This window comes from Petaurus breviceps, unplaced genomic scaffold, assembly GCF_028583685.1.
Source record: "Petaurus breviceps papuanus isolate PSGF00001 unplaced genomic scaffold, PetGlider_PUasm1.0 90895, whole genome shotgun sequence".
NCBI classification, from domain to species: Eukaryota; Metazoa; Chordata; class Mammalia; order Diprotodontia; family Petauridae; genus Petaurus; species Petaurus breviceps.
This window is the reverse complement of record NW_027187372.1, coordinates 28,219,246-28,245,628: the sequence shown is the minus strand read 5'-3', so window position 1 is coordinate 28,245,628 and position 26,383 is coordinate 28,219,246. Positions and strand designations below refer to the sequence as shown.

Below are 26,383 nucleotides of genomic sequence, written 5' to 3'. Positions count from 1 at the left end.
CTACCCCTACTTCCAATTCCCTAGGATATAATTTCCTGTGGCAATTACTGTTTTGTTTTTCTTTGTACCTGGCACAGAATAGGTACTTAATTACTTGTGGAATTGAATTCGACTGAGGGCTTTATCTTTTATCCTAGTTAACCTTGGCCAGGCTCCCAAGGTCACACCCTCCACATAGGCACAAGTAAAAGTTCATTTAACTGGTTAAAAAATATTATTATCAGTGAATAGGGCACCGCCCTGGAGTCAGGAGGATCTGAGTTCAGTTTGGCCTCAGACACTTAACACTTACTAGCTGTGTGACATTAGATAATTGCCCTGCCTTTCCCCCTCCAAAAAGTGAAATAAATAAATAATTGTGATCTTTCCTCCTCTCCATGCACACAACCAAGGTTATAGGAAGAGGAGGAGCTGGAAACTTCAGGGCTACACTTCAGACCTTCTCCCTAACATAGGACTGAGATTTCATCCTCAATGGGAAGGTTCCCAATTTTCCCAAACTTGTATGAGAACTGATATGCTTTTTGATGCATTTCAGTATCTTCTTTCCTGAATAAGCTCAACTGAGGAGAACATTTGGAAAGGTTACTACAAGGATCGAGGTGGATGTAGCTGTTAATGGATCTTAGCAGAAATTTGCTTTCCCCCTTAATTGGCTGTGCCCCTGCAGATAGCCCACTTTTTATTTAAGCCTAGTTGCCCACAGTTCACTAGATCTGATGCCTGCTGCTCACCTTAGCTGTAGTAGTGAGAAAGTAAAGGCAGAGCCCAAGAAGTTGAGAGACATTGCTTTTTGTCTTCAGCAGATGCTAGGATCAATATGGCAGTGCCTATCTAATAAGAATGTTATGTAATGGTTTAATAGAGAAACTCACCTCTATGCAGTCACACTTTACAGCAAAATAATTATGGTTGAAAATACAGGATAAAGTATGCATATATGGTGGCAACTTGGTGCCTGAGATTTGCCCAAGCATGGTGGACTGTTGGGGGACTGGGGAGGGGTGGAGAATGTTTAGAGGTCCAAGGAAGGAGACAGAAGCGACAGTCTTGAGAGAGTGGCTAGGTTTTTGATCTTTGGTAAACTTGTTGCTTTACTACTGGGTAGGGATCTTCTGGGGCTTTTTTTCTAGGACTTCTTTCAAGCCTCTCACAGTCAGCCAGGTTCTTGGGTTGAGCCAGGCCTATTTCAGGTTCACTTGAGTCTAGGACTGGGGAAAGCCTAGGTCTATATATTGGGACTGAGTGGGGGCCTTTGAGCTCCTGTTTTCAAAGCCATCTCACTGCTGGGCTAGAGTGTTTGTTCTGAGGAAGAGACAATTTAGGAGAGAAACAGGTCCTTTTCTGCCTCTTATCAACTTGTATCTCCCATTCAATAGCTTGGACCAGTACCTAAGTAAAGGCCCCGGACTGGTTTCAAATTTTTAATTCTGTTACCTAAGTTAATTCAATCTCCAGGCTGGGTTCCTTCCATTTCTAACTAGTCCTCATGATTGACCCAGATGTTGATGTGTCTGACCATGACCCATGAGTCATCCTGAGGGCTGGTCACTATGAGTCGCACGCAGCTCACGTTGTGTCCTATCTGTCTGTGTCTCACCTTGCAGTCCAATTGCCCATCCCACAACTGTCCCAGAAAGGTATACTTGGTACAGTGTTTTGATTCGCCAGTGGGATTAGAACCCAACTCCACTCTTCCCTCCTCCAAACTCTGTAGCTTCTCTATAGCTGAACCAGTCAATACTTGCACCCGAATCACATTAGCCCCTTTATCCAGGATTACAGTCAGCTGGTGTCCAGGTAGAGCACTTGGGGTCAAAAAGAATGTTTCATCCAGGTTATAGACATTTTGGGGCAAATGGTTCTGAAGAGTCTGCATATCAGTGTAGATGACTGCAGGTGGGTTATCTGGAATGTCAAAGCTATCCTCTTGAAACTTCTCACTGTGTCTTGTCATATGTGGCTCTTCACATGTGTCATGAGGGGAAAAAGAAGAGGGGCTGTCAAAATGATGAAAGAGGAAGGGGCTTATGTGGATGGGATCTTTCTGGCCCTGAAGGATTCGGAAATGGAAGAGAATCAAATCAGGGGACTTATCCTGGTAGAAAATGAGGAGGAAACCTGCCAGCTTGGGGAGATCCCTGGAATGGCAGAGCTTGACAAATAAGCCGTGGTTGGGGGACTCCATGATTGTCCATGGTTCATCCTTTCTGGCTTCTAGTTCCTCCTGGATAGTAGTGATAAAGTGGCGGGTACTTTGGGTGTCGTCCTCGATCATGAGGAAGTAGTCAGAGAGATTGGCAGCAAAACTCATAAGAAAAGCATAATCCAACATCTGCTTAGACTGGAAGGTCTTTATGTCAGAGAAATTGAAGACTGTGTGTGGCTGGGACCACAGGTGCTGGTATGCAGTTGCCGGGGCATGGATCACAAGTAATTGCCCTTGAAGGATCTGTGGGCTGAAGTGGTTTGCGATGATACTGACTGTCTCATTGAGCCAATCAGGGTCAGAATCAGCAAGGTGGACAAGCACTGTGATGTGCCTCAATTCATTCCTGGAGGAAACTCTGAACACAGACCTCAAAGTCCTCACAAGGTATCTTCCTGTAGGACTCTGCATTGAGGACAGCCCCACAGTAAGAATCTCTGGGGAGGAAGTAAGGGGCATAATTAGCAGTGCAGGGCAAAAAGAAAGTCCTTTCCCCTAAGTAGAGGCCAGCATTTCCTGTAGTCTTCTCAACCCAAAGGGATGACTAAGATGATCTTTTCTTTTTCCATCAAAAGGGTTCTAAAAGCTTAGGACACAATATAGAACTATTCATTTTCCCTTTAATCACCTTTCCCCTAACCATAGTTCTCCTTCCTTCTCCCCTCCTATATCATCTTTCCTTTTCCTCTCATCAGTTTTTCAGAGCCCTGAAACTTCTTATACTGAACTTCTCTACAGGAAAGTTATATGCTTGGGGTGGGGTGGAAGAGATTGGATATTACTGGCTCAAGTTGAGACTTTTCTATAAGTTTACAGACTCAGGAATACCATTAGCTACAGGTTAAAATACTTCTTAGCGCAGCTGGGACTTTTTAGTATTGTCTTCCCTCTTCCATCCCTTTCTTCTTTCTTTTCCCTCTACTATTTCAGTTCCCCTAGTCTCTCCTCTTGATGCTAGTGTCCTTCCACAAGACCCCTCCATCTCATCTTGGGATAATATGTCACTCACGCACTCACTTTTTTCTAGGGGTAGGGCTCCAGCCAGATATTGGTAGGTGAGATGGGAGACTCTGCTTAGAACATTATATGAGTTATCCCGCAGGTATTTCTCACTCTCGGTCCTGAACTTCTGGTCCAAGGACCTCTTTGTTTCCTGAGGATAACACAAGTTTCAGCCTTCAGACGCCTCTCTCAAGATCTCTAGGGGGAAAAGTGATGTGGGATGGTGGCCAAAGAGCCACCAAGATAGGAATATTCCAAGGATACCAGGCTATTGGACAGAGTGTTGTTCCCAAGCTCCCCACACCCCCCTCAAGAAAAGTACAAAATGAATATTATGTCAAGGGTTATAGGCTAATGTCTAATTGCCTTTTAGGAAAGTCTCTTCCAGGTTCTCTTGGGGAGAGGTACAGGGAGGACATAAGCTCATTCGGATGACAACTGGCTTATTCACATCAAGCCCAACTCTACATTGCACTATTCTTAGACTGAGATCTGAGGGAGCCACTTTGCTTTTGATACTCACCAAAAAATAGATGTCTTCATTTATGTTTGGGGTTCCCAAAGTGATGAAGAACCACAGGAGGCCTGAGCCAGCTAAAATGCTGGCATAGCATCGGAAGGACCAGCGCATAATACTGAGCATAGGATGTTTCCCTATAGAGAAGAATGTGCAGGGTCATAGGTTCAGAATATGCAACCTAAAAAGACTGATTCCAAAGCAGGTACAGAGCAATCCTCCCCTGCCTTACAAGTTCTCCTCATAGTTCCTTTTCGACTCCTCTTTCTACTTATCCCTAACGGATCATCTCTCGAATCTGCTGTTGGTTGCTCACACTCCTACCCCACTACTCTCAGTTGGGCACTGGACTGAATACAGACTTGGGCTATTGCCTAAAGAAAGAGATCCTTGAGGTATTTGCTGTCATATGTTGCAAGATTAAATGTGCATATTCAACTGAGAGAAGATTCTAGAAAATCATTTCAAAGAACTAAACTAAACCTGCAACAAAAGGTGGAGGTGATGGTGAGAGGTTTTGGTGATTCCATGGGCCCTGAACCACAGACAGTGCTAAGAATGGCTTATCTGAAATAGTGCTAAACATGAATTTTCTCCTTTATCTCTTTTTTATTACTTAAAAAAAAAAAACTTGTTATTAAGGTAACAATTTATTTATTAAAGAATATATTTAAAAGATAACACATAGAAAACATTGCAAGAAAATGGTCACCTAAGTAAGATTAAGGAAGTCGCTTACTAATATGGTCCCTGATATTTATAACTTTTTTTTTTTGGCTTTTTGGAGGGCAATTGGGGTTAAGTGACTTGCCCAGGGTCACACGGCTAGTTTTTGTGTTAAGTGTCTGAGGCCGAATTTGAACTCAGTTCCTCCTGATTCCAGGGCTGGTGCTCTATTCACTGCACCACCTAGCTGCCCCATTTATAACTTATTCTGCTTTGATAAATAGCCTTTGATTCAAAGCCTTCTCCAGAGCTTTGAGCTTAATGGAGCCAGGTAAAATTTACTTGAAAACCTCCTTCCCAAGTCAAAGTTTTTCATCTTCTGTTATTTCCCTACACACAGATCAAAGCATTCTAGTATGATTTCATGAAAGTTGGTGAGAAATGTCCTATAAAGCAAGAATCCCTCCTAAGAACCTGTTAGAGTATTTTTCTCTTCACCCACCTTAGGTTTTTGGCTCCTGAAGTTACAGTTTTTATAAATTTAAATTTACGTGTCATAGGGAGGGCTTTGCAGATTAAGTTCTTCTCAATGGGTTTCCATAACAATTTGGTTCAGTTACAAACTGCTTTCTGTTAAAAAAAAAAAAAGGATTATACATCTTTCTGTAGGTTTCCTTAATAACAGCTGTAATAAAAAGTAATGTTTCCTCTCCAGAGAACAACTGACCACTGTGTAGTATACTTAGCAGAATCTTTGGGGTGGTATTTGTAGTGAGTTGGCCTACCAGGAGGAACAAGTTTTAAGTTATAGGGAACCAAAAAGGATAATCTCTCCTTTTTTCCCCACAATTACCCAAATTGCTTCCCCTTTTCTTAGAACTTAGACCCATCTTCTTTTCCTCTAGGTACCCACCCCATCTTTCTCTTTGGGAAGGAAGTCTCATCTCTGGCAGTTCTCTTCTGATACTTTTCCATTAGGGGCATTTTATGGGATCTTCCCCAATCTCAACCATCTCTGTCTTTCTTTCTCATCCACTCTCATTTCCAGTTTTCTAGATGAGAGTACTGGAAGAGGCAACAGTTAAAGAAGGTGGAAGGAAAAGAAAGGAAAAGAAAAATTTCAACACCCCAGTTCCCACAATACCTTTGATGATTTAGGTTCATAAGAATCCCTTTGTCCATGTATCACTGCCTTTGTCTATTGGGTGTTATAGAGACAAAGCATAGGATTTTTATAAGGAACCAGAACCCTTCCCCAAATACTGGAGAAGAACCTGGAAATCCACAGAGCAGGAACTGGAGTAGACAAAACCAGATGGCATTGATTCCTCTGATCCCAAACAGTCCACATCTGTTATCATTTCTCCCAGGTGACATTTCCTTGACAACCATTGTTTCTTTTGAATAGGGAGGCTAGGTTTCTACTCCTTACCTCAGGATTTATTCTCAGTGTTACAGAAAAAATAGGAAGGACAGTCTACAAACTATATACATAGGATTAGCATATGTATACTATATACAGGAAGACATAGGAATAAACAGCCTGTGTGGTCCTGTGAAGACCAAAGGAGGTGAGACACAAGGATGATCATAGGGGAAGAGGGGCTCAAGGGGTGGGGGTGGGGTAAGAAAGAGTTGAGAAGTTCAGTTTCCTGATAATTGAATAATAAATGGTAAAGTCCAGACTTCTGAAAAAATTGTTTTCATTTCCCACATGTAAAATATCCTCTTTGGGGGGCATGTCACAGAGGAGTGAGGACTCCTGGAATTTCAAATTTGGATAGTTTAAGATTGGAGAAAAGGAATCATGGTCCCAAATACTTCTTCTGCGCAATTCACAAAACAATAGGATCTCTGATAGAGCACACTAGCCATCTTGTCAGGTTGGGGGGAATGAGGGTGGACTTTCTCTCTTGTCCACTGTCCTCAGCATTCTTAGAACAGTTTCATTATGTTGGGAGCTACGTCATTTCAGGTAGAGGGAATTTTGTATATTCCAATGATCCAAGGTGTAGGAAGACCATAGTAACGGTGTGGTAGCTGGCCCAGAGAAGAAATGGAGAGCAAAGAGCTCTCCCTGAGGTCTCCTATTCTTCTCATCAACAAGCCTTTTCTGGGTGCCCTGGGCTTTGCAGGTGGCCTGACTGGAATGGTAGAACCTCATCCTATGGCTGTGGCAGGGGCAAATCTGTCCCTTTACTGCTTCCATGGGTTTTCATCCCTTTGGACACATGCTCTGTCTGGACTCTTAGATTTTTAGGCTCCTGCAGGTAGCTTGGAGAAGGAGGGAGGAGGGCTCCCCAAGGCTCTGGATGTCTGGATGAACACAGTCACTTCTAAATCCCTTTCCCTGGAAGTCATCTTTATCACCTCACTTTGCCTGGGATTTTCCTTTGGACTTATCACTGTCTCCTATGTACTGCAGTTATTTGTGTATACCTCTCTACGTTAGATTGTGAACTTGAGGACAAAGTCTCTATCTTAGCTCTTTATTCCCATAGTAGCAATATTTTGCACATAGTAGGTGGTTCTTAATAAGTTTATTGAACTACAATAGCAATATTTTGCACATAGTATGTTTTTCTTAATAAGTTTATTAAACTATAATAGCATTGCTTTGCACAAAATAGTTTGGGTTTTTTTTTTTTGAGGGAGGAAGGGGGAAGGCAATTGGGGTTAAGTGACTTGCCCAATGTCACACAGCTAATGTGTCAAGTGTCTGAGGCTGGATTTGAACTCAGGTCCTCCTGACTCCAGAGCCGGTACTCTATTCATTGCACCACCTAGCTGCCCCTAATAGTTTCTTCTTAATAAGTCTTTGCTGACCCTTTGGGTCCATTTGTGATCAAGCCATCAAGTAGTCAACAAGTATTCATAAGGACATACTTAATAGTAAGGGCAGCTGGGTAGCTCAGTGGATAGAGGCCTGGAGTAAAGAAGACTCATCTTGAGTTCAAATCAGGCCTCAGGTACTAGCTGTGTGACCCTGACCAAGTCACTAAACAACAATAAAAGTACTTATTGTGTGCCAGGCATGGTGCTAAGGGCTAGGAATACAAAGAACAGTAAATGATAGTCCCTGTCCTCAGAGAACTCACAATCTAATTGGGGAGAAGACAAGCAAACTAGTATGTACAAACAAATGATATACAGGACAAACAGAAAACCTATTCAACAGAGGGAAGGCATAGAATTAAGAGGGACTGGGAAAGTCTTTCTGTAGAAGGTGGGCTTTCAGCCAGGGAGGCCTGGAGGTGGAGAGAGAGAATTCTGGGTTGGGGTAGGGGAACAGCCAGAGAAAATGCCTGGAACAGAGAGTGTTTCTTGTTCTTGGAACAGTGTTAGGGAAGCTCTTTCAACTGGGACTCAGACCCATCTTTACAGTGTGTGTAAATGGGTCTCAAATTGGTAAAAAATAAATTCCAAAGCACGTAGGCATGTGCCACATTCGTGGCATCTCTTACAGCTGTGGGTTCAGGGCTAACCATGAGAAGTCATCATATTTGGGGCTAGAAGGACTTCAGGAAGTGGTAGAGTGATTAAGAAGGCTTTGCTCTTAGGGTCAATGCTTGAACTGAGGATTGCAGCCTTAACTAGGTGTGGGCAGGAAACCTACAGGAAACAACTGAGTTTAGCCCCTAGTTACCGAAAAAAATTAAACTAGGAAGCTACTAGATATCGACATAGTTAATAGTGCCCATCTGTGAATGACTTTAGTAACTATCTTAATCACTTCCCCTGCTATTTTCACTTCTTGAATTGCAAAGCCGATTTATGTGACATACTCTTTGTCCTTAGTTTTTGAGCTAGCTCCTAGTTCAGACTCTAGTTTAATGCTTTGTCCAGGTCTGTGAAGAAGGGACCCAGAATGGATCTTGGGATTTAAAGCAGGAGACAGATCATTTGGTTATTTGTTTTTGCTTTCACCTGTGATTTCTTTAATATGGAACTGTTTCTTCCCTCCCCTCCCCCCATTCTCTGTACCTATGCAGATGAGAAATTCTGCATCTCTCAATTCAGAGTTGCCTAGGGCACTGGGAGTGGGGGTAGAGGAAGCAAATTTGGAAATTGAGCAGAGTCCTGGGTTTGGGCAAGATACATCGAAAGCTCACCTCTAGCTGGGGACTCTGGCAGAGTCCAAGTTACCTACCAGTGGCCTGGAGGAAGATGGTCCTAAAAGAGAAGGTATGGCTGCTGAAAAGCATGGTATGGAGCAGGCCAAAACGTGTTAAGAAAAATTCGCTTGAGTTGGTTTTGCTTTACTAATTTTAATGCACCCATCATGGGCGGTGGTGGGTGGGGAAACTTAAGTTGTCCATCTAAGGCTCTGACATTGGGAAGGAAGGCTAGAAAAGGGCCAGGACTGGAAAGAAGTCTGTCCTTCAGTTTCTCCATCTGTAAAATGAGGTTGGACTAAAATTTAGTCATTAGATCATAACTTCCTATTGCCATTAGAATGAGCTCTTCTGTTAGGCTTTTAAAACCTAACCCCAACCCAGCATCACCGTACATCAGTTCCTCTTAAACACCTTGCGATCTGGACAAATAAGTGTCTTTGTTCCTGTCACTGGACACTCCATCTCCCGAATTGGTGCCTTTGCATTTGCTTCCCCCAGCTCCCCACCCTGTTAGCCTCTTATAAAGTTCTCTCTTCAAGTGGAAGGTCAAAGACCACTTTCTATAAAAGGGTTTCCTGATCCTCTCCTCCCCTCCCCCAAACTGTGAGCGCCCTCCCTTTTAAGCTACCTTGCCTTTAACCACTTTGTTCTGTATTGATTTTTTAATTTTAAAAATATACGTCCCTGTCTCTCCGGTAAAGAATGTAATCTTGGGTGGGGGGAATTGTTTCATTTATCGCTCTTGTATCCGGGGGCCTTAGCACACAGCTTCGGGAACAAGAGTGACACCCAATGATAAAACGCAAGGTGATAGACCCAAGGTCGCTCTCTGATCTAATTCTTGCGGATGTACGATCAGGGGCCTTGAAATTGCTTAAGAAACGTTTCTGCGTGGACAGCTTTTAAAGGAAGGAAGAAGGAAGGGATATGGGAAGATCGAGGCAAGGTGGGAAGTGTGGGAGCGAAGAGGGGACGAGGAAGGGCCAGGGGTGGAAAGTGAAGGTCAGAGCACAAAGCTGGGCTGATGGCTGGGGGTTCAGGAGGAGGAAGAAGAGGAGGAGGAGGAGGAGGGAAGCTGGGACAGGGACGAGAAGGAGCGAGAAGGATGAGAACGGGGAGGGGGGGAGGAGGAGGAGGAGGCCGCGGAGCAGGAAGGTGGGAGGAGCCCAGGCGCACACGTGCGCTACGTGCAGAGCCGGCCACCGCCCCCTCCCCTAGTAGTAGAGATAGGCCTGCACTCTCTTTCCCTGAGACCCGACCGCCTTCGGGTACCCCAGAAGAGGAAGTTGTTTAGGGAGAGATGCACCCCAAATTTGGGATCTGGAAGGCTTTCCCATCGGCCTTGGCTCATCACCGGCCTGCAGGAAAAGAATAAAGGGGGGGGGGTGTTGTCAGTGGCCGTGCGAGGGGGGTGGTGGTGGTGGTGGGGCAGTAATGCTGAGACTGCTACATGTCCAAGGGCTCTGGCGCAGATTCCGTCTATCCTGATGACAGTGGTTGCCCCTTTAAAGTTGGGTGACCCTGGCTAAGCCTAACTTGGGGCACACAGAGATTCTAGGGGAGATACGGGGCACCCGGCCACAGGAGGGACGACCATGGCCTTGGGCGGTGGGATGAAGGCCAGGGTGGGGCTACGAGCTGAAAGGGGGGGTCCCGGAGACGTGGCACGACGATGGGGGGATCGTTGGAGCCTCGGCCACCTGGTGCCGACGACACCAGTAACCCAGCCTGGACAGCCTGGGTCTTGATCCCCGCCTTCCACCTTCCCACCTCAGAGTCCCCACCCCAGCTGCTGTACAGTTCGGCCCCCGGGGCGCCCCGCTGGCCCCGGTCGAGACAATGCGGCCTGGGCCCCGCCCCCCGAAGGCTGATGCGACCCCGGCCTCTGCCAATCACTGCCAGCGGCTAGGCTCTTTAAAAAAAGAAGATCCGGGCGTGGTGTGGCTGTCAGCTGGAGAAGGATCCCTCCGCACATGTAAACACACATCATAAAGGGCAAAGGGAACCCTTCTTTGGAAGGGGGAGGGGTCTTCGAGCTTTGCCCACTTCCCATAGAGCCCCCGCAGGCCTAAGGTGCCCCCTGCCACAGCTCCCCCAGCCTGTGCTAGGCCACAGCTGCCCCAGCCCTTCGCGTTGAAGTCTCGTGGTTTGGGGTTACCCTTTCCACTATGGTGGCAAGGGGATTTGGGGAGCTGTAGGCCAAGGGATGAGAGGAAAGGGCCCCGGTTTTCTTAAATGCTTGTGGGCCCATCTTTTTTGTGCCCATTGTCCACAGGAGAAATCTAAAAGCACACATTAACATTCTCAGACATGAAAATGTATCTGGAAGATTTGTGGGGGTATCCAACCAATGGGCCTTGGGGCCTCCAGAATATCCTCCAGGATTCAGGGCCTTGGAATCCATATTTTAAGCTTTGAATGAACAAACCACTTTTCTGTGAAGTGAATTAATGTTTCCACATCTCTATATTAAAATTTTCAAATGCATGTAGATGTGATTAATAAAATTCAAATTCCTCTAAAAGCATTACTGAATTATATTTTTTCTTTTTTCAACAAATACTGGGTTGAAACAGTTTTACACATTAAGAAGGAAGGGGGTGTTGATTGACATGGACAAAGGTCTGGGGTCACTCCAAGATGCAAGGCAGGGGCATAATGAATTCAGCTTCAGATATGGGCATATGTTCTACTCAAGATAAATAAGAGTGGGTACTCCATTCCCCAGCTGCTCCTTCACCTAACCACACTTGAGCTTACCTGGGCTCTCGACAGGAAAAGGGCTTTGTCTCTTCCTGTTATTGGCCACTAGGCTTCAGGGAGATAGTGAGTTATTCTTTGAACCTGGCAGAGTTCCCTCTGCAGAGAGCCTGAAGAAGGAGAACCTGGTACATTACAAAACTCTTTTTCCTAACATAAATCCTATCCTTGGATTAAAATGAAAAATTCAAATTCAATGAAAATGAAGTGAAGTGAAAGATAGACAGTTGAGGGGTTATGTCATTATTTAGACATACAAATGCCTGTCCTCATGGAGTTCACAATCTAGTAGGGTTATATGGCATATAAAATGCACAACCACCACCTGAGAAGTGAAATCAAAGTGGTGAGATTTGAAGTGGAAGGGTAAGGAGAGTGGGCTTCCTGGGGGTTGCACTTGAGGCAGCATGTTTTGATGTTGTTTGTACTTCATTTTTCAAGAGAACCAATGACATCCCAAGGTTTCTTAACCTGCTCATGAATTGGATTTAAGTGTAACTGTTGCACAAACTCAATAGCCTTACTTTCTCTTTTAGTCATCAAAGTCCAGTGGCAGGACAAAAGTCTGGATGACTGGAGATGGCCTTCAGTGCAGCAGATGACTTTGGCTTCTCAGATATCTGACCAAGCTCTAAGCTCCTCAGTGCCTGCTCCAGCTGCCTCCATAGCCTTTCGATCAAATTGTTCTCATTTGCCCAGTTCACCAGGGGAAATCTCCACATGCTCCAGGTAGACATTCCTCTAACTCACCCACTGGTTTTAGGCCTGTCAGTCACCGTCAGCCTGGTTTAGCCCCTCTTCGAAGATAATTTTTCTGAGGGGTGGCAGCTGCACATGCCAATTTCCTGGAGCTACAGGTGAGAACTGGGTGAAGGTGGACACCAAAGGTGGATAAGCAGCCCTCACAGCAGAGGTGCTAGTCCTCCATGAATCCTCTATACCCCACATGAGCTATCAGTCATAGACTGAAAGGATGGACGGGACCTTAGAGGCCATCTAATCTGACCCTCCCATTTTACATATGAGGAAGCTAAGGCTCAGAAAGGTTGAGTGGCTTGTGCTCAAGATGTACAAAGATCTTGGGCTTCAATCTCTACAATAGCTGCATGGGATATTCAGAGTTGTTCTTGGCTGCATTGTTGAGGTCTGTGAGCCGGCTTCCCTCATCTGCAGCCTGATCTGCCTTTATCAAGAGGCTGTTGAGAGTAAAGTGCTTGGTAAACCTTAAAGAGCCACATAAATCCAGTTTAAGAACCAGTCATACCACTGTGGGAAGCTTGGCTTCTCCCAGGATCTTCTCCTTACCCTAAAGTAGATCTGGACCAGCTTCCCACTACCCACCTAGGAAGGCCCCAGAAAGTCCCAGATCCCAGGGGACCTTGGCTGCATCCTTCAGAAAGAGGGGATGGGTACCCTAGGCATCCGGTTCCCAGTGCTGGTGGGATGACAGCCACAGCCCCCCAGCAGAAGCCACCCACTCCATCCTTCCGTGGCCCCGCCCTCCGGGGGACGGAAGGAGGCGGGGTCGTTCTGCTCATTGGGGGAGGTGGGGATGCCGTGGGACTCCTTTCTCTCTCCGTGGCGGCGGAAGCGCACGGCGGTTAGGCGCAGAACCGGCGACGACGGCAGCGGCGGCGGCGGCGGTGGCGTCGTCGTCGTAGTCGTCGGCGGCGTCGGAGGCAGCCTTAGCCGGGCCGGAGGTGCAGCTACTGCTCGTTAGGTTCGGCGTCGGTGTCGCTGTCGCTGCTGCTGCTGCTCGAGGTGTCGCGCTCGCAGGCGGTCGCGCCAGTCGCTGTCGTCTCGGCTGCGCTCTGCCCGCTGCCCCCGGCTCCGCGCCGCCCTCGCCGATGGAGTCGGCTCTGGCGCTGCCCCCGGCGGGCCCCCGCCCGGCGCTTCCCGGCGTCGTCGCCACTGGCCCAGGCCCGCTGGGCGAGTTCTTGCCTCCGCCTGAGTGCCCGGTGTTCGAGCCTAGCTGGGAGGAGTTCGCCGACCCGTTCGCCTTCATCCACAAGATTCGGCCCATCGCCGAGCAGACTGGCATCTGCAAGGTGCGGCCGCCCCCGGTGAGTGACCCGAGGCTGCGCGAGGGCAGGCCCGGGAGGGCTGCGCGGAGGCGGCGGCCGCCGGGGCCCCGCCGACAGCCCGGGGCTTGCATAGGGGGAGCGAGGGGCCGACGGCCGCCCTGCGGGGCGCGGCGAGGGGGGTGTGCGTGTGGCGCGTGTGCAGGGGAGTGAGCGGCGGGGCCGGGGCGGGTCGGGGGGCGCACTTGTGAGGAGTCGGGGCGAGGAGGAAAGTTTTCAATATGGCGGCGGGAGCCCCTGGTCCTTTGTGTGGCGGCGGCGGCGGTCCCGGGGCGGCCCTCACCTGGGCGCCCCACCCCGCCCCGGGCCCCTGGCCCGGCCCCGATCCCCCTCTTGCGCCCGGGGCGGCCCAGGGACCCCGCGGCCCGGGGAGGGGTCCCGGCCCGCGTGTGCGTGCGTGTGTGTATGTGTGTGCGCGCGTGTGTATACGTGTATATGTTTGGGTGGGGGGGGGCGCCGCGAGCCCCCATCCCTCCTACCCTCAGTGAGGCCGGGCCACCCCTTTTATTTTCTAGGGCCTCAGTTTCTGGCAACATCAGAGCGGAGGATTCCCCTCTGTGATCAGCCCCCCCCCCCCCCCCCCCCCCCCCGGGAAGGTGGGGGGGTCCTAAATCTGAGAGGGACCCCGCCCTGACTGTGGGAGTGGGAGACCCAAACATGAGGCCTAACGGCCGCAACGTCCAGTGAAGAAAGCCTGAAGCTCTCTGAGGCGCTGGGCGCACCCCTCCCCCCCCCCGGCGGGAGGGGGGGGCTAGACAAAGTTATCCCCGAGCGGCGGTTGGAGGGGCCGGGACCGTTGGGGGAGGGAGACCAACTGCCCTCCTTGCGGTTGTGGAGAGAGGGACTGCTCCCATCCCCCCCACCCGCGTCCCTCCCCCGAAGCAGCCTATCCCAAATTGGAGGATGAGGGAGAATCTGCTTTGTTTTGTTTATTTCTCACCCCCACCCCTCCTCCAGCCTCTCAGCCCCTTCCCAACCAAAGCTTAGCTCTTTGTAATGACGTCTTTGAGCAGGAGGGTCTTTTCTCTCTCCCCTTGTTGATCCCTCCTACTCTGTTTTGAAAAGATGTTTATTGGGGGGGGTGTGGGAAACTGGTGGTCGTTGCTGCAGTCCTGGACCTGGAAAATCACCATCCATCCCTCCCCCCCAAATAAAGCCACTTCCACATTTCAAAAGAGTTGCCCTTATCCAAGTTTTAAAGCGAAGTTGACCCCCCCCCCCCAATTTCTGGCTAGTTCATTTCAGTTGTGGAAATAGTGCAGAAATAAGGCAGTATTTTTCTAAGTAGAGTGGATAAAACCTGTTGTCTGAAGGGAAGCGAATTTTCTTTTAAACCTCTAGTAGTCTTGCCAAAGCCCACAAAAAACCCATCTTGTTGAAGTCATTGTTTTAATTCCTGAGGAGAAAATAAATAGTGGTTCATTGCTATTTTAGTTTTCTTATATACTATCAGAAACGAGAATAGAAAGGGTGAATATAAATTGTGCAATTCTTTTAATAGTTTGAAAGCTACTAACTTGGGCAAGTTCTTTGGGGCCCAGATCTGTGAGTGGCTGGTGGTGAGAGGCAGAGGAGAGACCTAATGAGAGGAGGCTGGATTCCTGGGTGTTGTCCTCCATGTTGGCATTGTGGTATACTATGGCTGGGGGAAAGCTCTTTATTTTTGCCTTTCTTTTCTGGTCTTTATAGGGTTCCTGAATCTGAAAGATTGGGTTGCTTTAGTTTTGTCTGGCTACTTCTTTCCCTAACTTGGCTTACGTGTAAATGGAAAGTTTAGCAAAATAATGTAATCTTTTACTGTCTTTTCCTACCCTTAATGTTAAGACATGATGGCCACCATTTTGTACAGAGAGGAATACTGCCTGAGGAAGGGTGTAAAGAGGCACAAATAATTTATAAATGTAAACCAACCCTCTCTTTTGGAACCCATCTCCATGCTGAGGGGGCTTGCTTCTCTTTGTTTATCAAAGTCCATTGCCAAATTGAAACTTGGTCTTTGTTGCAAATTTTGTTGCATATTCCCCCACAGGAAGGGAATATATCTAGAAGTTGTAGTTCTTGAAGAGGGGTCTTGTTGGAACAAAGGTTTCTTGAGAAATGTTATATATAAGCCTTTGTTTTAGAGAAAGAAGAATTTCATTAGGAAAGCATAACTGTGAACAAGTGGTTTCATATAGTTGAAATAGCAAACAATCTGTTACATATTTGAATAGGAGATAAACATTATTTATAGTAGACATCAGTATTTTTAATTGAGTTGTTTTGGGAAAGAAGTAGATAGATTGAAAGGTTGGGACGGGAGAGTTATACATCTTTGGGAGGGATGAGGGGAGGAAAAGAGTAGAATAAAAAGCATTTATAAGATTTTTTTTTATTGTTTCCTTTGTACCTCAAATCAGTAGGATTGTATAATCAATTACCATGAACTCTGCTATGAAAGAATTTCAGCTGGATTTTTAGGAACTTTGTAGTGGTAAGGTTTTTTCACTTATCACTGGGTTGTTATTCTGAAGTTTATATGAAAATGGACTGTATAGATTTGGTTGGAACCAATGGATTTTTAATGTATGTGCACAAGTCTAGATGTAGAAGTTAAAAAAAGAAAATAAATTAGCTTTTAATTCAGACAACGAAGTGTGAGGTAACCAACTTTATTTTCAGCTCTTATTGTATTACTTAGATTCAAAGTTTTATAAAAGGAGAAAGTTACTTCCCTAGTTTTCTTACACTAAGGATCCAATTTTATTTTCAGTGTCACGTTTGTATTTGTATATTTTCTGTTAACTAAGCTGTATACTACTAAATAATGCATGATTATTGAGTATTACTGGTATACCATATATATATAGTTCATTAATGTTTACACTCAATCAGCTGAAGATATTTTAACTTCTCTTCTACCTTCAGATTGGTTATTTTGACTAGATAGCTAGATAATTTTATCTAGTGAACTTAGTAGCTTTTTTCTAGAGGACACCCCAGCCTTATTCCCCTACCCAGTTGAAGCAAGGGAGAAAAACCTAGTGAATTTATATGAGAATCTAAATTTGAACCCAAAATCCAAGATGTCAGAATTCTCCCTCAAATTTGTATCTGCTCCTATGTTCCTAATTTGATTTAAGCTGTGTATAGCAAACATGTGTAAGTTGGATCATTAAAGAGAGTGGAATGCCATTATTTATAGGCTTGTCATTTTAACTTGTGGACTTTAACTTGCATTTTACTTTGCTTTTCAATGCATTACTTTGCATGTATGTGGACCATTTCCTCCAATTTCTAAAAGGAAGAGTGAGGGGAAGAGAAGCCCAATTTTGTGACCTTTTATCATGGGGTTGATTGTAAATACCTAATTGAATGAATTTTGCGTACCCTCTAGGCTAATGGTGTTTTGTGCTTTTAACTTCTGAATCTTCTGAGTTCCTTGGCTTAAAATCTTTGCTACTGCATCATTTGTATTTGGCTATCAATTTCTGACTGTCTTTGTATGAATATTCTCGTACTGTAGTCACCCTTGTTCTTAGAGGGTGCTTTTGGCAACTTCACACAGAACCAGTGGGGAAGAGATCTTGGAATACTCCTGTACCCAAGTTACCAGGCAGAGAAACAGGCATTTTGACCTGGAGTCAGAGGCCTGAATTGTTTTTTCTAGTATTTGTCATGTTGCATGATTGGGAGATTTGACCTGTCTTGAAAGAATTTCATTTGTTGTCACTGAATTTACATTTGGCTAAATTTTACTTTGTCATGATAATTGGTCTTTGAGTCACAATTACATCCTTTAGAACTGTTAGTAAATTACTGAAGTTTAATTACTGGAGTTAAAGATTTATCCTCCTTAAACCCTACCCCCCCCAAAAAAAAAAGAGCTCTCCTTTCATATATGTAGATGATTTGTTGATAAAACATGCAGAGTTGAACCAGCATATTGGTCAGATGACTAGAACTAAATTTGCAATATATTTATTTAACAGAGCTCCTTCATGTTAAAGCCAGAGTTTTTGAATTGCTTCTTTGTTTTAGACACCAATGTGGGACTTATTGAACTGATCAAAAAATTACAGAAAATCATTAACCCTTAGCATCACTTGTTCCTTGTTTCTTAATTAGGTTTAAAGTACTTTCTTTTTGTTCAGTAGAAGCTGAATACTTCCAGTTGAGTGCTGATTAATTCCTCAAATCCTGTCATCTCTAGATGGTTTTTGAGGCCATTAAATTTGGAATTTTCCAGACTTAATATTCTACAAACTTGCTATTCATAAAACTTTTGTTTAAAAGGGCAAAAAATGTATTTACTATAAACTACTAATTTCTTTAAATTGAACTTGACTCATTTCCTATAATGAGATCTTTTGCAAACCTTGCAACCTTTGATTGTTCTCTTAATTAGACCACTTTATGGTTGTCTCAGAAAAGAAATCATGTTGGGAGAGACAAAGCCACAAAAATGAAAGTGCTAATTGGGTTCCTTATATTGTGGTCCCTATAGTCTACCTACCAAATGCCATCTGAAAGATTGGCTGCAGAACCACTCTGAGTTCAAATGAGAAAAAGTTGGGATTAGTGTTTGCATTTGCATAAAGTATAGGGCATGGGGTCCTGGTTCATTCTTTTTGTCCAATAGACCTGCTTGGTTTATGATAACATGGTAATCAAATGCAATTTTTCTTCCACAAAACTAGATGTAGATGTTCCCTGGAGATGAGATAAAGAGAGAAAAAAATTATCTCAAAGGAAGCCATAGCATTCTATGCTATGACCCTATGCTAGCCTAAACTAGGCTAGATTTTTTTTGAACCTCCTCTGTTCAGGTAGTTGATACACTAAACTGAAATTCTGAAGACACTGGAATTTTAAAAATTATTTCGCTATTTGACATTTCTTCTTGTCAAAATGATGTTAATTCAGTTCTGGAGTTAACTCCTGGCTTCGGACACACTTGGGAATGGGCTTTAAACAGTAAAATGCTCTATCTTGGGACTCTTCTGCTCCCCAGTTAGAATTAATTCTTGAAACCCCTAAATCCAGTTGAAGTACTGTTCTTTTTTGGAAACTCCTTTGGACTGCTTGCATAATTTTTGGTGTTTAACTTAGAGGGTGATTTTGTACCTACTGAAATTTCTGTGTTTTTTTTTTTAAATCTTGCTGATTTGAGAAATAGTGATTAACATGAGAGAATTGAATATAATGCAAAATCATTTTAGTTTAATAAGTGCGTTTATTTAGTGCCTTGACTATTATGTGCCTTGACCAAAGAAAAATTTCATAAGAATGTTAACTATAATTTAGAGAGCCCTAGTTAGGTATACTTTTAAGGATCACTTTTGATTTAAGTCAGACTTGGCTTCCTTTCCTAGCCCTGACACTATTTATTTGATCCTGGACAAGTTGCTTAAACCCCTCTAGGTTTCCTTATATGTAATAAGAATTAGGGGATTGAACTAGATGTTCTCTCAAGTCCGTTCCCATCTCTAAATCCTGTGATTTCACAATTTATAGCTTTTAAGCCCCTTGAAGGTAAGGGATGGTTCTATCTAGCACAGTTGAATTTAGTAGAAGCTTTAATGTTTGATGATTAGATCCTATGACTCAAATTTTGCCTTTCCTTAATTTTTCTTACTCTACTAATAACCATGTAGTGGTTAAGTTGATACCTTGCTCTGTACAACTAAGTTGCTGGATTGAGAGTAAGAATTGATTGTGGAGTGTTTTGAGCCAAGAATGAACAGGGATTTGACTAAATGCCTCTGTAGTTTTTAAAAATCTCTTTTCATACCCCAAGTTGGAGTTCAATTTCTCTTTAAAAAACATCACCATTTAAGTTCATAAGTTGCTTAATGGTACTCAGTGGTACCAAGATTTTTTTCTTTTGGACAGTGGATTTCCTGACTGGAGGAAAATGGGTTGTCTTCATTTCTGCAGAGGGAAGAACATTTTTAGAGATGATTTGGTGCTTTGAATTTCTCCTTGAAATTGGAAGTATTGTGAGATTTAGTAGAAGGGAACCTAGAGGAGTCATTGAAAGGAATCTGACTGGAAATTTTACTTCCTGGGAATGTAGGGGTAGGAGGGAGAAAGGCAGTGTTGGGGTGGGCAAATGGCCTTTTGGTGCCAAATGCAATTACATGCAAGAAAGAGCCTGATAGTTTAACTGGCTTTGCTTCTCTGTTGTCATTGTTATTGTCAAGTCATGTCAGACTCTTTCTGTGACCCCATTTGGGGTTTTCTTTGCAAAGGTACTAGAGTGGTTTGCCATTTTCTTCTCCAGCTCATTTTACAGATGAAGAACTGAGGCAAATAGGATGAAGTGACTTTTCCAAGGTCACACAGCTGATAAATGTCTAAGACCAGATTTGGACGAAGTAAGATGATTCCTGCATTCTATCCACTTTACCACCTAACTCCTGCACTGTGTATAAAGAGAAGATTTGGGAATTGGGACTTTGTTATGTGTCTAGTGGATGAAGAACACATGGATTAGGTATGGGGAGGAAGGAAGTACCTTACTTTTGTGCTACTTGTCCTTATCTTTGGAGAAAGGTCAGAGTGTTCAGGACAGTTGTTGGGTCTTGCTGTCAGCTAATTATTGTAGGTAGCATGTCACTCTGACTGGAAGGAAATTCTCTTAATAAAAATTGGCATGGTATGTTTGTTCTCTCATGTTCCTCATCCTCTTTTATCTTTGGGATTATCAGGGCTTCTCTTTCCTGGGAGTGTTCTTTTTAAAACTGTTGTTCAGGACAACCTGCAAGAATAGAGTACTAAGTAGAGCTGGATGTTAAGAACAGTAGTGGAATACTCAAAAGATTCCCTGTTGACTTGTCATTGACTCTGCCATACCATCTTAATTCAGTTCCTAGGCACTCCTTTTTTGGACTATTTCAGTAGCCTCTTTAATAGTGCTCCCTTCCTTAAGACTGTCTCCTACACATTTTAAATTTCCTCCTCCTTCCCCCCCCCCAAGATGGCATGCAATCTGATATAGGTCATACATGTACAATCTCATTAAACCTATTTCCACATTAGTCATTGTAAAGAAGAATTAGAACCAAAGAGAAAAACCATTGAGAAAGAAGAAAGTAAAAAAAAAAAAGGAAAAATGGTATGCTTCATTCTGTATTCAGACTCCATATCTGTGTATGTGGGTAGTATTTTCCATCATAAGTCTTTTGGAATTGTCTTAGCCTTCTTGACAATGCAGTGGTCTAAGTTTTTCAAAGTTGGTCATTTGCTCTTACCGTGTACAGTGTTTGCCTGGTTCTGCTCACTTCATTCAGCATCAGTTCATGCAAGTCTTATCTGGCTTTTTTCTTAACACGTGATTGTCCATCTCCTATGTCTAGTGTTTTTGCATTGGGTGTTCTCCATGCCTGGAACATAACACTTCTATCTCTTAAAAATCCCTACTTTTCTTTAAGATTTAGCTCAAGCACCCCTTCTACATGAAGCCTTTCTTTGTTGATTCCTTCCCCCTTCTCCTAGTGCCCTCCCTTCTAAAGTGAACTGCATATACTTTACTCTCCTAAAGAATGTGAGTTCCTTGTTCCTGGAACATGATAAGATGATTAAATAAATATTTGATATACCTGGAAATAATATTAAAAAAAAATCTATGATTCTTTATGGCTCTCTGGGTAGCATTTGAGTTTTGATGAGTTTCCCTCTCCCCTCCCCCCATGAATGTATATGCAGTACAGGCTATACTGACTTATTTGTTGTATGTTTCAATATTAGTAGAAATTCTTTTAGACTTGACAGGGTTCATATGCAGAATATTATAATTTGTAAGGATATTTTTTTTACTACTTGAAAGATTGTTTTTTGAATTCATAGAATTTTGAATTGGTAGTAAACTTTAAAATCAACCTTCCTCATAATAACTTTTTGGAGGGCAATTGGGGTTAGGCCACTTGCAGTCAGACGGCTAGTTTTTGTGTTAAGTGCCTGGGGTTGGATTTGAACTCCTGACTCCAGGGCAAGTGCTCTCTTCACTTCGCTATCTAGTGCCTTCCTCATTTTAACTCATTTTTAACACCTAAACAGGTTAAATGACTTGCCTGAGACCACATGGACCTATTAACTGAGCTCAAATTTGAACCCGGTTCTCTACTGTTGGGAAACCATTAAGATGAGGCTCCTTAATGATTATGTTGGAATTACAGACTCTTGAAGCCACTTGATTTTATATTCCTTGCTCTTGTTGCTTTTGTTGTATTGGAATATTTTGTTTCATAATTTTAATTTCATAAACCATTGGTTTAAAACAACCTACCCTTCCAAGAATTGAGGAAGCCTTAGCTAGCTAGGGTGAATGGGGAATGCCAGGTTTTTAAAAGCAGATGAGGGTTTTGTTTTTTCCTGTTAATTCCAGCATTACCTTGGATCAGGCTTCCTTCATCTGCAAATAAGGATCAGGCACCAACTGGGGCTGCTGTCTAGATTAATTAATTGGTGATGGGAGAGGGATTAAGATCCAAAGAGTGACTTCCTTGTGCATTCTTGAAAATTTATGGTGGTTTGAGAATGCATTTTTCCCCCCTTTAGATTTATTTTAATTTTAGTTTTCAACATTCACTTCCATAAGCTTTTGAGTTTTAAATTTTCTCTTACTTCCTCTCCTCCCCTTACTCCTCCCCAAGACAGTTTTCAGTCTGATAAAGACTCTAAGTATACTTTCTTATGAAACATTTTCACATTAGTCATGTTGTAAAGAAGAATTAGTATGAATGGGAGAAACCACGAGAAAGAAAAAACAGAGCAAATAGTATGCTTCAATCTGTATTTCAGACTATAGTTTCTTTCTCTGGATGTAGATAGCTTCATGAGTCTTGGAATTGTCTTAGATCCTTGCATTGCTGAGAAGAGCTAAGTCTATCAAAGTTAAGTCATAGCACAATGTGTCTGTTACTGTGTTCAATGTTCTCTTGTTTTTGTTCTTTTCACCCAGTATCAGTTCATCTAAGTCTTTCCAGGTTTTTCTGAAGTCCCCCTGCTCATCATTTCTTATAGCATAACTATATTCCATCACGTTCATATACCACAACTTGTTCAGCCATTCCCTCAATTTCCAGTTCTTTGCCACCACAAAAAGAGTTGCTGTAAATATGGGTCCTTTTCAAACCATTTTTATGATCTCTTTGGAATACAGCCTGGGTCAAAGGGTATTCACATTTTTATAGTCCTTTGGGCATGGTTTCAAATTGCTCTCCAAAATGATTGGATCAGCTCACAAATCCACAAACAATACATGAGTGTTCCAATTTTCTCATGCCTTCTCCAGCATTTATAATTTTCCTGCTTTGTCATACGGGTCTGAAACTTTACAGTGTTTTGGTGGGGGTAGGGGAGAAGGGGAGAAGATTGTTCTTTCTGTCTAGTGAAAGATTTTGTGCCAGTTGGGTACTAGGTGTTCTTAAATGATTTTTCATGCTTAGCCTAATATGGATAGACTTTGTAGAAAGCAGTCTCCCTATTTTCCTGGAAAATCCCGTACATGATACTCCTGAAATTTGTAGTTCATTTACTTTTATTTGGTTTTTATTTAACCTGATTTTGAAATTGAAGGAAATGGCAAGGTCACATTTGATGCAAAAGTTCTAAAATTTGTATACGTTGAAAAACTACTTAGTGGAGTCTAGTAAATACACTTTTTATTCTTGTCCATATACCCAGTTTGAATATCTGGTAAACACTTTTGTATAGCTGCTAAAAAGTTTTTAACCTGAGTAAATTTGAATCTCTACATTTTCAATTTCTTTTGAGAGTAAAGAGGCCTCTTATCTCAGTATCTTATAGGATAGAACCTGTTGACTTGATAAGCAGAGTATGAAGATCCCTGAACTTCTCTCTTTTTTTTTTTTTTGGCCTTTTGGAGGGCAATTGGGGTTAAGTAACTTGCCCAAGGTTACATGGCTAACTTTTTTTGTGTGGATGTTAAGTATCTGAGGCTGACTCTGGGGCCAGTGCTTTACTCACTGCTCCACCTAGCTGCCCCCCCCCCCCCCCCCCCCCCCCCCCCCCCCCCCAATCCCTGAACTTCTCAGAAAAAAGACAGGACCAAATTTCAATTCCATTTACAAGTAGTGATGTGATTTTAGGCAAGTTCCCTTCTTTGAACCTTTCCCTTCTGAAGTGAGGGTGAAAGTCCCCAAAAGGCTTATTACTTTCCGTCTGAGATTGTTTCTCTTCTCATCTTCTGTCCGTAGCTTATTTGTACAGTTTTTTTTCCATATTGTCTCCCCCATCAGACTGTAAGCTTCCCGGAGGCCCATCACGGTTTTCCTTTTCTTTTATCCTCAGCCTTGGCACAGAGTATTAGACTGAGTAATTTTTAAATCCTGTTAACTAACTCCAGTTCAATTTGTTAAGCATTTATTAAGGACTTTGTTGCTGAGTATTGAGGATACAGGAAACAATGGAAATAGTGCTTGTACTCCAGGAGCTTTGATTCTACCAGGGAAGGGAGTCAGGTATAGGATGAATAAGGTGAAGTAGGCTGGAAAGATAGGTTGGAGGCAGATTGAGGGAAGAGGGAGCCAGCCACTGACTGAAGCTTCATGATCAATGCTTGAGAAATGTTTCAGCTGTGGGGAAGATGGATTTGCAGAGGAGAAAAGTTAGAAGCAGGGGGACCATTTGGGAGATTGTGAGCTCCTGGAGAGCAGGTACTGTCTTTGGCTTTTTGTAGCTCTAGATTTAGTACAGCCCCTGGGACATTGGTAGGTGCTAAATGATTATTTACTATTGACTAGGAGGCCAGGTGAGAAGTTTTAAGTACTAAACAAGAGTGATGACCACCTGAATAGAGAGAAGCAGAGTCAAACTTTACTTGGTAAATGATTGTATAGAGAGGGAGAAGAAAGTCAAACTACTGTGAACTTGGGTGACTTAGATGAGGGGAAAGGCAAGCAATTCCACTTGAGTCAGCTGGGTGACAGCAGTGGATAGTATTGGACTTGGACTCAAGAAGACCTGAGTTTAAATACAGCCTCAGATATTTACTTTTATCTCTGTGACCCTCAGCAATTCGCCTAACCTATGTTTCCTTCAATGTTTCTTCAACTTTAAAATGAGTATAACAGGGTTGTTGTGAGGATCAGATGAAATATTTGTAAAGCACTTAAATAGCACAGTGTCCTGGCATACAGTAGGTGCTGTATAAATATTGTTCCCTTCTTCCTTCCCTATGTGACATCTGGGTAGAGAGATATAGGCTGCTGGCAATCCTTAGGAAACAAGTCAGTCCAGCCTTCACTTAAACACCTTCGCTTGTGTGTGTGGGGCAGCTACTATTGAAAGCAAGCCTGGTTCACTTGACTAATGTTAGGAAGTTTTTGTTTGGAGCCTAAAGCTCTGCTCTGAGCTTTGTAATACACAAGATATTCCTTCTGGAATATTTGACATTAGTTTAATTTTTTTGTCCGTAAATTAGTGGAAGTCCTTGAATTAGAAAAACACTTCTTTCTAGACATGCCCTAAATACTAATAACACTGGGAATTATTTTTGTTGTGTGCTCATAAGGTTTAAAAAAAAAATGCTTGCCCCACTCTATTTGACCCAAGGCATTTGGAAGCCTTACCCTTGAGTACTTTGTGCTCTTCAGTATGGAACTTTATAATGTTACATAGTGGAATATTACATGTTACATACAATGGAATTTTGAGTGCTAGCCCTGGAGTCTAGGAACTTGGGTTCAAATCCCAGCTCAGATGTTTATTTGGGGAGGTCTCTTAACCTCTCTGGGCCCCAGTTTTATCATCTGTAAGATGTGAGGGTATTGGATTATAGATTACTTAAGGAGTTCCCTCCATTTCTAGATGTAAGATTCTAATTGTTAGAAAGTGTTGTTTTTTTTTCTTGACATTCAGTTTAAATTTGCCTCTTTTGCAGCTTTCAGGCATTGCTAGGGGTTCTGTCCTCTGGGACCAAACAGACTAAGTCCACTTCCTCCACTGTGTGACACCCCCTTAAGCTACTTGATTGAAGACAGCTATCAGGTTTTCATGACCTTACTTTTATTCAGGTTAAACATCTTTGAGTCAGATTTCATGACATGGTTTCAGTGCCCTTCACCATTTTGTTCTGTTCACCATTCTCCTCTGGACAGCTCTCTGGCATATCTGTCTTTCTGAAACCTAGAACTCTATTGTACTCCAGTTGAAGTCTCACTAGGGCAAAATACAAGGGGGTTATCCTTTTGCTTGGAAGTAATGCCTCTCAAAGCAGCCCAGGCTCTCAGCACTTCTTTGACTTCCTGTTAGCTTATTGAGCTTGTACACTAACACTTCATGGACTTTTTCAGAAGAACTGATACTTCCCTTCACGTAGCCTACATGCTAGCCTACGTACCCCACTTGCTGTGTTTTTTTTTTTTTCCAGTTTCATCTTTTGCCTCCTTGCCTTTGCCCAGGTTTTCCTGTATGCTTGAAATGTATTTGCCTCCTTATCTTTGTGAGCCCAAGGCTTAATGTTTCTTCAGGGTGTCCTCTTTGAGAAGCTTTTCTGGAACCTCTGTGCTGAAATGCTCTGTCCTTCCCCAGTTTTTCTGTCATGTGTCCACTATTTTGTGTAGACAATATATTCTCCCCAGTAAAAGGTGTTTTCCTGGAGGTTAGGAACTGTTTGTCTTTAATACCTATAGTACTACCTTGCACATAATAGTCATGTAGCACATGTTTGACCGGTGACAATGAAGAATGATTTCTGTCATGCAGTTTGGCTCTGATACCTAGAGGCTGGTCCTACCAGATACTCTGGAGTGTTTTAGACAGAATTGTTGGAGGATTTAAGTTGTCACCTTTTTCACTGAGATACTTATTGGACTAATTGGGGCCAGTGGGTACACTAGGAGATGTTGTCTTAGTTGAATTCATATCAATAGTAGCTGTGATTCTGGCTCACTCATCCTTCCTTTCTGCCTTCACCATTTTCCTACTTTAGCACTTATGAAATATGCCCGTTTATTTGTGTGTATATTATCTTCCTCACTAGCTCCTTCAGGATAGGAACTATATATTTTAATCTCGTCTGGTC

At 43.4% G+C, this 26,383-nt stretch overlaps 2 protein-coding genes across 3 annotated transcripts in view; one reads left to right on the top strand and one right to left on the bottom strand.

Moving 5' to 3' along the window:
• Nucleotides 1–1,255: 1,255 nt before the first annotated feature.
• Nucleotides 1,256–3,854, bottom strand: LOC138150929 (alpha-1,3-mannosyl-glycoprotein 4-beta-N-acetylglucosaminyltransferase-like protein MGAT4E). Its single transcript, XM_069074336.1, has 3 exons — nt 3,735–3,854; nt 3,227–3,362; nt 1,256–2,646 (listed from the first exon to the last, which is right to left on the bottom strand). Exons 1-3 carry the CDS (start codon nt 3,852–3,854, stop codon nt 1,481–1,483), a joined length of 1,422 nt encoding a protein of 473 aa, XP_068930437.1. The 3' UTR covers nt 1,256–1,480.
• A 9,047-nt stretch (nt 3,855–12,901) lies between these two features.
• Nucleotides 12,902–26,383, top strand: part of KDM5B (lysine demethylase 5B) — a 70,845-nt gene continuing 57,363 nt past the window's right edge. The window contains exon 1 of one of the 2 annotated variants that reach the window (XM_069074585.1): nt 12,902–13,335. In XM_069074585.1, the coding sequence (XP_068930686.1) occupies nt 13,120–13,335 (216 nt within the window). In that variant the 5' untranslated portion in view covers nt 12,902–13,119. The remainder of the gene's footprint in view (nt 13,336–26,383) is intronic. The other variant, XM_069074586.1, reaches the window with a different exon arrangement.

Bases quoted from the DNA above. Each gene is read 5' to 3' on its own strand.
- LOC138150929 (XM_069074336.1), bottom strand. From the start codon at position 3,854: ATGCTCAGTATTATGCGCTGGTCCTTCCGATGCTATGCCAGCATTTTA. The intron at 3,363-3,734 runs GTGAGTATCAAA...TGTTATCCTCAG, and splicing joins ATGAAGACATCTATTTTTTG to GAAACAAAGAGGTCCTTGGA. The intron at 2,647-3,226 runs GTGAGTGCGTGA...CTTCCTCCCCAG, and splicing joins AGCCCTACCCCTAGAAAAAA to AGATTCTTACTGTGGGGCTG.